At 40.7% G+C, this 12,687-nt stretch overlaps 1 protein-coding gene across 2 annotated transcripts in view; it reads right to left on the reverse strand.

Moving 5' to 3' along the window:
* The window catches only part of GRB2 (growth factor receptor bound protein 2), a 70,854-nt gene that overhangs the window by 3,957 nt on the left and 54,210 nt on the right, over positions 1–12,687 (reverse strand). For both annotated transcript variants that reach the window (XM_077833088.1, XM_077833089.1), the window contains exons 3-5: positions 11,570–11,667; positions 4,511–4,633; positions 295–463 (exon numbers count right to left, since the gene is read on the reverse strand). In XM_077833088.1, coding sequence (XP_077689214.1) covers positions 295–463; positions 4,511–4,633; positions 11,570–11,667 — 390 coding nt within the window. The remainder of the gene's footprint in view (positions 1–294; positions 464–4,510; positions 4,634–11,569; positions 11,668–12,687) is intronic.

The raw sequence follows: 12,687 nt of genomic DNA on the forward strand, positions 1-12,687 counted from the left end.
ACATCCTTTGCCAGAACAAAAGGGGATTTACAACTTTTTCATAGTGGTACAAAGCCCATCCAAAAGAAGGCAGAAGGGCTGCATTTATTTTTCAGTACAATTAGTCTGCAGAATCCAGGACTCAGAATTGTACAAGCAGACAATTCTACATCAGAGAGGGAAAGTTAAAAGGTTAACTTCTCTCTCCCCACATCTTCCTACTGAAAATTCAAGCAATCCTTCAGACCCTGGGCTATTGACAGAAAGCTCTCATTTTGGTTATAGTGGCAATGCTCCTCTCCCCCACCATCTTACCTGTGGCACCTGCTCAATGTCCCGAAGGAATATCTGCTGGTTCCTGGAGACAGAAGTGGATCTGTGATAATCTACCAGCTCGTTCAGTGAATTGAACTTCACCACCCAAAGGAAATACTTGCCAGCCCCATCTCGGAGCACCTTGAAGTGCTGCACATCATTTCCAAACCTGGGATGTGGGAGAGGGAGAGAAGACAGACTGCATGTATCAGTCATACTGAGTCTCTCTTCCTAGAATGACATGAATGGAAACTGATTAAATCCAGGAAAACAATTCCAAGCATAACTAGCATAAAAATGTCTCCCTTCTTAATGGCTGTGAACCTAGGTCTCAAATGACATTAACCCACTGTCATCTGTGCAAGCTAAGGATTGGTGGAAAGGAGCTTTTGCATTTCCTCAGAGCTTGCACAGGGAAGAAGGGATCATAGAGATGATCAGTGTCTGGGGTGTGTTTTAAAAGTATAAATACTATAAAAAAAAGCTTGTGACGATAGCTTTCATGAAAGAGGGAATGAAAATACTGGCTGGAGAGGCAAATAGAATGGCAGGCAGGTGGAATGCAGACTCCTTCCATATAGCTATGCCAAGGCACTCAGTCCTGACCTAAAGCAATGGCTGCTCTCCCACCTCAACAAAGACAAATGTATGGGGCTGGAAGAATGTCATCTTGGAACCAGAAACATTCCACTCACAATATGAGCCAAGATTGAACCCATATTTATAGAAATAAAGTGCCACCTTTCCAGAACATCCCCTATGCATATTACAGGCAGGCGTGAAAGAGCTGAACATGAAGTCAGCAGAAGATTTAGGTTTTACTTCTAGGGACAGGAATGAAAAACTGGTTCTTTCAAATGATTCCAGATAAATAGCTGATAATGGTCTCTTTTTATCAGCACAGCTAAGACTGTAGAAGGTGTTACCATTTTATGTGCTGACAGAAAAGGTCAAAAAAAGAAGCTACAGAAGACAGGACCTGTTAAAGGAATACTATAGAGTGATTAGATACTCCATACTTAAGGTTGCAACAGGGTTTTGCTTTAAAGCCAAATTTTCAAAGCTCTCTAAAGTCCATCAAGATCTATGGTGCAAATGTGGTCAAGAGGTTCCCAAGATACAGCTCCCTACCAATGATGGCATTCCATGTGCATGCACATTATATATTTATGTGCATCATACATATGTACACCATAATCACCTGTACTCCTGGGGAGATCACGTGGGATGTTTGAGTTGTAGAGGCCATAGGTCCATGTTGTGCATGGTGCAACTTGCTTTTTTATTAGTAGTGATTAGGCATTTTGTCAAAGTAAAGAGATGACTTGAGAACTGCCATGCATGCAGGCTTTTTCTGGTGCTGGCTGTTTCTGAAGCACCTGAGTTGAACTCCCCAAGACTCAAAGAATGTCTAACATTGTCTACTAAGGCTTGATATCCCAGCCTTGAGAGAGTAAACCCATTCTGTTGACAGAGATGTGAATGAATCAGGCTGGCTGGAGGTTCTCATGGGTTTAAAAACAAAAGAAACGTACTTATAAAATACTTTGTTAAGGGGGAGTTAAGGTTGCTGCTGCACAACAGCACCTTTTTCTGTTTCCCATCCCTTCTGGGTGGTTGAGTTTGGGATTTTGAAGTCTAACTTCAGAACAAGTGCTCAATTAAAATCTCCCCACACAAAGCCTGTTAGCGCTACAAGAAAAAACAAAACCCAAAATACTTCTATAGACTTACACAGCAGTATCTTTAACTCAACTTTAACTACATCTTTTGGTATGCGAATAGACAGAAGTTTTGATATTTAATAAAAACCTGTCTCTTGCTTCCAATAATTTTCTTCTGAAGGAAGAGGAGATCCAAACAGGCTACCAATAGAGAGTATACGTAGACAGAATTATACCATTTTTCCCTTTATAGCTCTAAGAAATGACAAATGCAGGCAGCAGTTCTCATTTGGTGTTTAGTCTTTCAATATCTGGAGATGTACAGTCTACCGTTGCTATGAGCAAATGTCAAATCTGCAGCAAGTATTTCATGGCTAAATGCTTCAAGTCTCCCTTTCTCAGTCAGTTTCTTTCCATTTCAGATCCTGCAGATAAGGTTTTAGTAAACCTTTAAAAGAGCTAATCAGCAAAAAAATCCCCAAACTGAGAAATATATCAGTAGGTGAGCTATCACTGAGCTACTAGGCAGACAGAGATGACCGTGGTCTCCCAGCATTTCGAATACATTTGTTAGTGTTGTAAAGAAATATGCTTCCTGGAATGAAGGTTCCATTTACATCTTGTTTCTGGTAATTCATATCGCCTTTTGTGTACCCCAGCTTATCTGATTATTGTGCCAAAGGCACAATATAAATGCACTGCTAAAACAAGCCAGCATGATGGCAAAACTCTATGCTGCCTCACATGAGGTCCAGAATGTAATCACAGAAGGAAAAGGCTGGAAACACTCCTGAGGTACTGTGCTTGATGGGCATGGAAAACTCGGTATTCTGTAGCAACCTCAGCTGGATAATCAAAATATGATGCTTAGGTTCCAAAGGATATCTTGCTCAGCTCTTCCAGTTGCATGCCCTTTGCCTGGAAGTGGAGGGGAAGAAGGGCATCAACTGCTAAAGGACAAGAGTTTGTTCATTTAAATACATGACCCATACTGTTAAAGCTTGTAACATTTCCATTCTATTTCATGGCAGCCGCTTGGGGATCTCCCAGCTTGTGAGGGAATATGAGAGACTGATACTGACACAGAAGCTACTGTTAAAGCTATTTAAATAAGCATCTCTAGATGCTACTGTAATAAAAATATTAAATAATAGCTTGTCAAGATTCCTTCCCCACTCTGAACTCTAGGGTACAGATGCATGAAAGACCCCCTAAGTTATTCTTACCAGCTTAGGTTAAAAACCTTCCCAAGGTACAAACTTTGCCTTGTCCTTGAACAGTATGCTGCCACCACCAAGCGTTTTAAACAAAGAACAGGGAGAGCGACCACTTGGAGATGTCTTCCCCAAAAATATCCCCCCCCCCCGCAAGCCCTACACCCCCTTTGCTGGGGAAGGCTTGATAAGAATCCTCACCAATCGGTACAGGTGAACACAGACCCAAACCCTTGGATCTTAAGAACCATGAAAAATCAATCAGGTTCTTAAAAGAAGAATTTTAATTAAAGAAAAGGTAAAAGGATCACCTCTGTAAAATCAGGATGGTAAATACCTGGGTAAACAGATTCAAAACATAGAGAATCCCTCTAGGCAAAAACTTAAGTTACAAAAAGACACAAAAACAGGAATATACATTCCCTCCAGCACAGCTTATTTTACAAGCCATTAAACAAAAGAAAATCTAACGCATTTTCTAGCTAGATTACTTACTAACTTTACAGGAGTTGTAAGGCTTGCATTCCTGATCTGTCCCCAGCAAAAGCATCACTCAGACAGAAAGAACCATTTGTTCCCTCCACCCTCCAGATTTGAAAGTATCTTGTCCCCTCATTGGTCATTTTGGGTCAGGTGCCACGAAGGTTACTGTAGCTTCTTAACCCTTTACAGGTGAAAGGGTTTTGCCTCTGGCCAGGAGGGATTTTATAGCACTGTATACAGAAAGGTGGTTATCCTTCCTTTATTTTATGACATAGCTCCTTGCAACACAGCTACATCTCCAAAATGAAATAGTTAGGTCTGTGCCAACATGGAATCTACTGACAAGAGATGGGAAGCATGCTCAATTTTACAACTCCACATCTCTATGCTGGAGAACAAGGACATTCCCAAAATATGTGCCTCCCACAGAGTTATGAAAAACTGCACATTTGAAAGGTGCCAGATAACAAGAGCAGAAGGTGGAAAGAATTAGAGCCTCAGAATAGTAAAGAAGAAGAGCAGAAAGAGGGAAAAACAGTATATCATCATTCCTCAGAATCCACTGAGTCATGTCGTCCCATTCCCCTGCTCTCACCACTGAACCAGTATATCGTTTCACACAAAACAGGACAATATCTTGTTACCATAATCTCAGCAATGTAACTCTCAGTAGGATAGAGCACCCATATTTATTGTTACAAAAGACAGCATGGGTGCATGTCACTGGAAGAGAAGAACTGCTACTACACATGTGGGAAACAGTGTCAGAGGTGAAAAATAGGAATACTCATTTGTACTTTTATCCCACAAGGGGTGTCCTAATTAGCACACTGGATGCTACAGAGCATTACTCACTTGACTGAGAGAGAGAAGTCCCCAGGAGCACTCTCACTCTCCCTGATGAGAAAGGCACCATCGTGTCTCTGTTTGCCTAACATCTCCTCAGCTTTTGCTCGGGGAATCTTCCCAAAAAACCATCTGTGGAAGAAGAAAGATGAGAGAATTAAAGTCAATCCCCTCTCCATGGAAAAAAATCAGGATTGGACATGTACATAGCTGTGAAGTGATTTCAAAAGAATGGTAATGAATTGAACTGCACCCTCATACTACTCTACAGAACCTTCACCAGCACAAGTAGCTTGCCCCCTCATCTTGAGAGCAACGGTTGCCATGATTCCACCAGGAGGGGCTTTACACTAGCCTTTTTCTACTATATTGGGATGACTCAGTATGTCTGTAAATTAAATCACTGAAATTGCAGAATTTAAAAGAGCAGAAAGAGAAACTACTGTAGGAAACCATGTTGAATCTGTCCAGTTACTTAACTAAATCTAAAGGCTATAGAATGGTTCTGGAGAGTATTTTGGTAATCAGGTCCTATAACTTTAATTGTTTTTGTTTGGTTTTTGTTAGACTAAACAGCTCCCCTTTTTGGGCAAGCCAAGTGCTAATAGAAATCTTCCTGTACAACTTCAGGTGTAGAGGCCTGTGTTTCTGAAGCAGAAGATACCCAGTTCTACTTCCCCATGTTGCGCATACACAGTTTAACCAATGACTACCAAGAAATCTGCATCTACGTGGGTCAACAGAAAGTAATTATACACATTCTTTTATTACTTGAGTTTGCTAAGGAAAAATGCAGTGCCTCTGTACTGACTTGCAAAGCAGACACTTTGCAAGATTGATGTGATGGTTCTTGGGGTTCCCAGGACAGGTCAGTCCCCTTGTCACTCCCTGCCACCAGTGAGGAGGAGTCTTGCTTGTGCTTAGGTTGGTATCAGCTCAAACACCACCAGTCAGTCAGCCCCTCAAGCACACTCTTCTGGGCAATGCTAGCCCTTCCTTTGCCTTGCAGATTAACAATAAATGTATCCTAGACTCAGTCCCTTTGAAGCATTCCCCTGTGATATTCATCCCGACATTGGCTACTCACAGAACTACCAGGCTTCCTGTTTCCAAAGGAACAGTATATACACCAGTTTAAGATTCAGCTCAAGACAGCACTTAGCGTAAAACCACTGCACTGAGATATATTTATGTGAAAACAAAAACAAGTTTATCATCAAAGCCTAGAGATTCAGGAGACAGTGAACAAAAATATTGGAAACAAACAGTTACACATAAAACAAAATTGTAACACGCTTTCTAGAGACAAAACTTCCAGGTTACCCTTACTGTCAAAAGGAATTTATCTCACCCAAACTCTTTAGCAGCGTTTTCAACCAAAGCTATCCTGTTTTCATGAATGGCAGCGCACTGCCCATCTCCTTTTTAAGTGCAGGATGAGGTGTCTTCTTTGCTTTTGACATATACCCACCCTCCCAAGTTCATTGTCTGTACTCAAAGAGGATAACCACCCATGGCCTTCTTTTCATATGTGCTGCTTCCCTGTTGACTTCACATCTCTTCACTAACATCTCACATTGTACATCAATGGGCATCCATTGCATTGGTTTACAATGCTTAATTTACATCCCAGGAGAGATACATTTCTTACCTCCTGTCCCAAGGAAGACCTGTTTTTCACCTCAGCCTTGATACAGACTTTAAAACATATTTTCAGTATATATATCCCGAGTATCTGTATATACATTTCTCAACTATATTAATGATCAATGTGACTCCGGCTGTCATTTAAGACCTCACATGACATTCTTTGGTGAACTAGAACACACACCAGAATCAGTGTATTCCTGTAACTCCCTTGCCAGTTGGCATTAAGGGGGTCTTGGGTCACAATAGATTATACTGGATTAAGCAAAGAAATCTTATGGGAAAAACAACAACTGTCGCTTTAGTAGCACTTAAGGGAAAGCAACAAGATTTCTTCCGCTTTTAAGTAAATTGAAATGCAGACTTCACCCACAGGTTTCTTCAAAGGCTACACTTCACAATATAGCTGTAAATAGTTGAAACAGGAGCTTTTCACGCCTTAATAGGGGCTCCGCACCACTACTGCACAAATGGAAAATGCATTTTGTGCCAAAGAACAATTTCGAGCCTGTTCTGGATCAGGTGATTATGAATAATTCATACAGAACTGCAGTGAGGAAAGTGACTACATTCAGTCAGTAGCTGGCTGTTCCTGGGCCAGGGTGAAATTAAATCACAGGCCTAGTCTGTTAGGTGCTGCCCACAGCTCATTGATCACAGGTTTCTAATCCAGACTCCAGTCCAAGAATAGCAAAAACAAACCGGGTTTGGGATGTTGGGCACGTGCTGTGTTGGGAAAACTAGAGCTACCTTCAGTTAGAGACAGAATGGCTAAAATGCTGAGTGATACGTTATCTCAAACTGGGTCAAGAGACACTCATTGCCACAATACATGAGCATGCGGGGTAATTCCTGTTGGGGGCCCATTTCATGGCTAAACCGCAAGGGCTCCATACCAAAGAACTTCCTTTCCATTCCCACACCAAGGTCTCCTTTTGCAGGGAGGACACAGATCTGTAAGACTGGACTTTATTTAGCTGATGTTTTTTGTGAAATCCTCAGAGATGGAATAAGAGTTTCTGCTCTCCAGGATCAGGCATGATCTAGAGGAAGAGAGACTTCACCACACCATGAGCAGATTCTTCTGTAACTGGCAGCCCCAGCTCCTCTCACCATCTGCCTATGGTGTCTGTCTGATACAATGCACAGTATATAAATGACATCACTGATATAAAGGACACCTGATACGTTCATAGGGATATTTTTGCTATAGGCAGCATGTCTGACAATTGTTTCCACCACTGAAAACTTGTGAAGAAAATTTTAACTTCACTCCAAGTAGTTCCATTTATGGAGAGTTTTCAGATTGGAGGAAACATCCTCTATTACAAATCCCAGACATTACTCATCAACTACATGTATATTACTTTACTGTAAGTTTTGTGTGCGCGTGTGCGTTACACTTTTTCTCCCTCCCCCAAACAGAAAGGACAGGCTAATTCCCACCCCCACCCTGTATCCAATAGCAAAGGAGCTGCTATCAGAGTAGCAGCCACATTAGTCTGTATTAGCAAAAAGAAAAGGAGTACTCATGGCACCTTAGAGACTATTTAATTTAATTTTAATATTAATTTAATATGTAATATTGCCTTGTTTTTGCAATAACCTCATTGAAATCAGCACTTTGTTGCCACAGAGCCAGCAGAGGGAGCTCCTACAACCATCACATCAGTGTGTTGTATTTTTTTCAAAATCAGTTGTGAGCAACCGTTATCTGCGACTCACTGTGTCAAGATATTGATAGGGGGTTCTGTTTCCCACATTCTCGCTTTTTGGTAATAGTAAAGCATTACATTTTACTTTATCCTAATACTGCACTTTGCAAGTTTTATATTAAGAATTTGAGGATTCTTTCCATAGTTTCTGCTTATGATTTTCACTATTGTGTGATTGCTCTGTTCTAATTCTCAATTACTCAGATATGATTGACATTTTATCACCATGTTTAAAGTTGACCTGCAAAAGGTAAAAAATGTTTTTGTGCATTTTTTTTTGGGCTGGTTTGAATCAGAAATATTAACATTAGTTTTCCCTGGTTTTGCTGGCTCATTAGAGATTTCAAATGTACATTAAGAAATATCTCCGATTATTGAAGAGAAACAATTTTGAACCGAATCCTCAGCACAGACATTTTTAAATAAATTTCCCAGGTATCTGAGTTAAATAGGTGAAAAAAATTATTAAAAATCCTCTTTACAATGGCTCAGCTTTGTCTCTTGTGAGGTCATAATTCTACTAGCTCTCTAGTCATCCACAGATTTCTCAGGATAGAGAAGACCTGAATTTTTAAAAGTAAAAGCAATCAAACACACAATCATAAAAACACTTTTCAGGCATTCTTCACATATAAAAAAAGAAAAGAGGAAATCTGTATTTACGGAAACATATCTGACTGCTCAGGAGCACACATCCAAGGCACCAATAAAATTTCTGGCTTTACGGAATATTGCACACAAATCTTTTCTGTAGGTTGGTTCAAAAACTAGCAAAATCCTCAGAATAGCCAAAAAATTTAAACCAAAAAAAAAACAAACATCCACACTATTCCAATGACAGGTTTCAGAGTAGCAGCCGTGTTAGTCTGTATTCACAAAAAGAAAAGCAGTACTTGTGGCACCTTAGAGGCTAACAAATTTATTTGAGCATAAGCTTTTGTGAGCTCACTTCACCGGATTTCCACTGAATGCATCCAATGAAGTGAGCTGTAGCTCACGAAAGCTTATGCTCAAATAAATTGGTTAGTCTCTAAGGTGCCCCAAGTACTCCTTTTCTTTTTGAGAACCTGGAATGATTTTCAATTTAAGACCTGTCAGAGGGGGTGGGCTTTAAATCCTAGAGTCCAATAGCAAGCCTTCAAATGTAATGTGGTGTTTTCCCCAGATCACATGGTACAAAACTTCCAATTTGCTTCACAATTATTAACAAATGAAGCCTGAAAGAAAAGAATTACTCCTCCAGTTGCCAAATTCAGAAACCCTTTTAAAACAAAGGGTAATTCACACCAATTAATACAGTAGGGAGAGGTGAGATACTCAATGAAGAGTAGCAGGAAGCTCTGGGAGGGAGACTTCCTGCTTTGTTCAGCTCTGCATTTCATTGGCAAGGCTTGCTTTTTGGGGTTGCTTTCATGGTGTGGTTTGTGTTAGACTTTTGGCCTGTACATCTTAAGTGCTTGTGCATGCATACTGGGTTGTTCACACAGATCTTGTTGGAATATCTCTTCACAAACATTGTGACTTTTATGTATGGAGGAAATGCAGCCAAGCTATATGATTGCAAAGAGTGAGGCCAGAAGAACTGCCAAATTGCTGCTTGCACAAGCAAGAAACTAGTCTGTATGCCTGGTGAACTTGATATTTTACCTATCAAGGCATCCACCTCCAGCCTTGCAACATCAGCAGTAAAATCTGGATTTGTTTTTGCAGTCCTGACTGGACAAACTTCACCCAGCAAAACATTTGTCTCCAGCTTGCTTTGTAATTAACAGACCTAACCATTCAGAAGTGAGCTGTAGCTCACGAAAGCTTATGCTCAAATAAATTGGTTAGTCTCTAAGGTGCCACAAGTACTCCTTTTCTTTTTGCGAATACAGACTAACACAGCTGTTACTCTGAAACCTGATTCCAGGTTCTATAGATAGCTCCTTAGTTTCCAACCCCTCTTGACTGAAGTAGTCTCCATACTGCTCACCCACAACAAGCCCTTTGAGATTCTGGTCCTACAAAAGAACCTAGCACTTTCAAGTCCCTGTTCAGTTGCCTGCAACTTGCTGTTTATACGAAGTGCTAATCAAGGGTGCTGGAACATTTTTTATAGTGGGAGTGATGAGAGCCATTGAACCAAACTATAAATCCTATATATAAAGGAAATCACTTCAAGCCCGGTGGCGGCAGCACCCCTAGTATTCCTAATTCCAGCACCTATGCTGCTAATCTATTTACACTTACAGCCCTGTACCACAGTTAAGTCTGCACTACACTAGGGAAATTATGGGAAAGTTTTCCAGGATTACTAATACATGTTTAGCTCTATGCTTAAGCAATGATGGGAGCCCACGGGCCACTGGCTTCTATCAGCAATTTAAATATTCATCTAAACTTGCTCAGAGGAAATATAATTGACAGTGCTTAAAATCACTGGCAGGCCAGCTACATTAGGGCTCCCAACACTACTGATACCAGCAGAGCTGAACAAGCATTAACAGCGGAAAATTTCTACAGAATTCCCCCAGCGTAGACAAGGCTTTAAATGGTTATAGAGACCCTTCACAGGTCTTAACTGACCTCTTGCCATGTTTCCTACCTAGATGATCTACCACTTCTGCGATATTCCTCACCACATTCTTAGCGCACTTACTGGGAGAATCTTCATCCTTCTGTTTGGAAGGCAGGCCCCACGGAAATAATTTCTGTTCAATATTTAACTGCAATTTCTTCTTTATTATTTAAATACTGAAGCCAACTATTGACAAAAGCAACACCAACACAGTGTTTAGCAACCCCGGTGACAGCTTTTATTGGACTGCCCAGAAGATTCTTTGCTCGACAGAATTGCACTGCACAGAGCTACTGCTTTCTTGTCAAGCACTTCAACTAGCTAGAATTTCAGTATAACCCGAGAACAAGAGAAGATGCAAAAGTGTCTGAAAAGAAATGATCAAGAGGCCAGCCAGAGTCATGGAACAGTATTGTTCCTATGTGCTTGTTCTTCAGTATTTGAGGAAGGACATGTGTTGAGAGGCTACTCAAGGCAGGCTTCCCTGGAAGTGGGAGCCAAGTAACTACACTGGTACATTTAGCATGGACATTTCACATCATAAAGGTTTACCTACAAAAGTAGCTTTATTTAGGTGACATGCCAGCAATTTTCACTCTTACTCTGTTAAAATCTACGTTGCAAAAGTATCGAATACATGAAGGTCAGAGTTAAGGTGAAACACATGGCATTTCTGATTTTTGCAGCACTTAACCATACAACTTTGACAGTCTCTTAATATACGATTGGGTTTTAAATAGTCTCCTATTTTTACCAAAAAAATATAGAAAATTACATAAGGAGCTACACTAAGACTTTGAAGCTCTTCTGGCTGCCAGATTTGACAACATCGTGAAATTTCCAGCCAATTTATTTAGTTAGGTTCCACTAGGACACTTTTTCCCCTTGCTCCTCAAGAGGTATGCAGGAGAAAGTCCCACTACTACAAACTATAGGAGCTGTGCAATTAAGATTCATCACAATAGGGCTGATTTCTGGATGCAGTCACCAGTAGTAACCTCTTTATATCTTTCAAAGTCCATAGGATTGTGCCAGTGACTAAGGTCCTGCACTCATTACAATGTGCTCAGCAGCCCTCCCTATTACTTCAAAGGCAAATGAAAACAAGGCAGAGTGAGGGAAGGGGATCAGTGATGCTCCACTTACGGATGTGGTTTCATTTCTATGTAGTTCTTGGGAATGAAGCCATCCTTCCCATTGAGTTCTGCCTTGTACCAGTTCTGATCACATTCTTCATTCAAAACCTACAGGAAACAAAAACAAAGAAACCATTTACCATATTTTAGTATATAGCAGGACAGACAGAAATGTGCTTAGGAAACCAGGGTGCTCTTATGATAGACATCTGCTATTCTGTTCCAATGCACCCCATGCACTTTGAAAGCTATAGCAGGCAGGGTGAAGGAAAAAAAAGTCACTTGAAATCATCTGAAACTTCAATGTTGAAGTTGGGTGGTTTAGTAGGAAAGTCATAGGCTATGGCTACACTACAGCTTAAGTAAACATAAGTTATGTCGCTCGGGGTGTGAATTAACCACCTCTCTGTGACATAACTTATGCCGATTTAAGCGCCAGAGTGGACAGTGTTATGTCAACAGGAGAGTTTCTCTCACAGACATAGCTGCCACTAATCGGTGGGGGTGGATTAAGTCAACGAGAGAGCTCTCTCTCATCGTCTTAGAGCGGCTACACTAGACAGCTTACAGAGGCTCAGTTGCATTGGTGCAGCTGCACCACTGTATGCTCTCTAGTGTAGCCAGAGCCATAGTCTGTAGGTTCTATATTTACCCTCAGCAACTTCTCTAGATCAAGTTCAGTTTATAAATCCAGAGAGTATTTGGTTAATTGCCACCACTGCAAATTCAACCTGAGATCTGAGAAACAAGTTGTATTCTGTCTTTTATCACCAGTAATAGTTATTCATTCAGAATTTACTTGGCAATTCTGATGATAGTCTCTCTCTCCTGTGGTTGTACTGGATCAACAGAGTTTTAAATAGTGCTTATATTAGAGTATTTTTTTGAAAATTCCCTAATGGTAGCACTGTTGGGAGCCCAACTGTAAACAAAACTGGCACCTTCAGGTGTTTTTACCATTAATGAAACCCCGATGAACAGGGAGCAGCAGTGGTGAATTTTTTTGGTAAAGTTCCCTAGTGTAGACAAGCTGTACATCAATAAAGTGAGTCAATGGAACTCTGGCACTTATCAAACAGATGTAGGAACATGAAGGTTCCAATTTTTAATATGCACTTTTCTGACTAT

Source organism: Eretmochelys imbricata, chromosome 14 (assembly GCF_965152235.1).
Source record: "Eretmochelys imbricata isolate rEreImb1 chromosome 14, rEreImb1.hap1, whole genome shotgun sequence".
In the NCBI taxonomy this organism is placed as follows: Eukaryota; Metazoa; Chordata; order Testudines; family Cheloniidae; genus Eretmochelys; species Eretmochelys imbricata.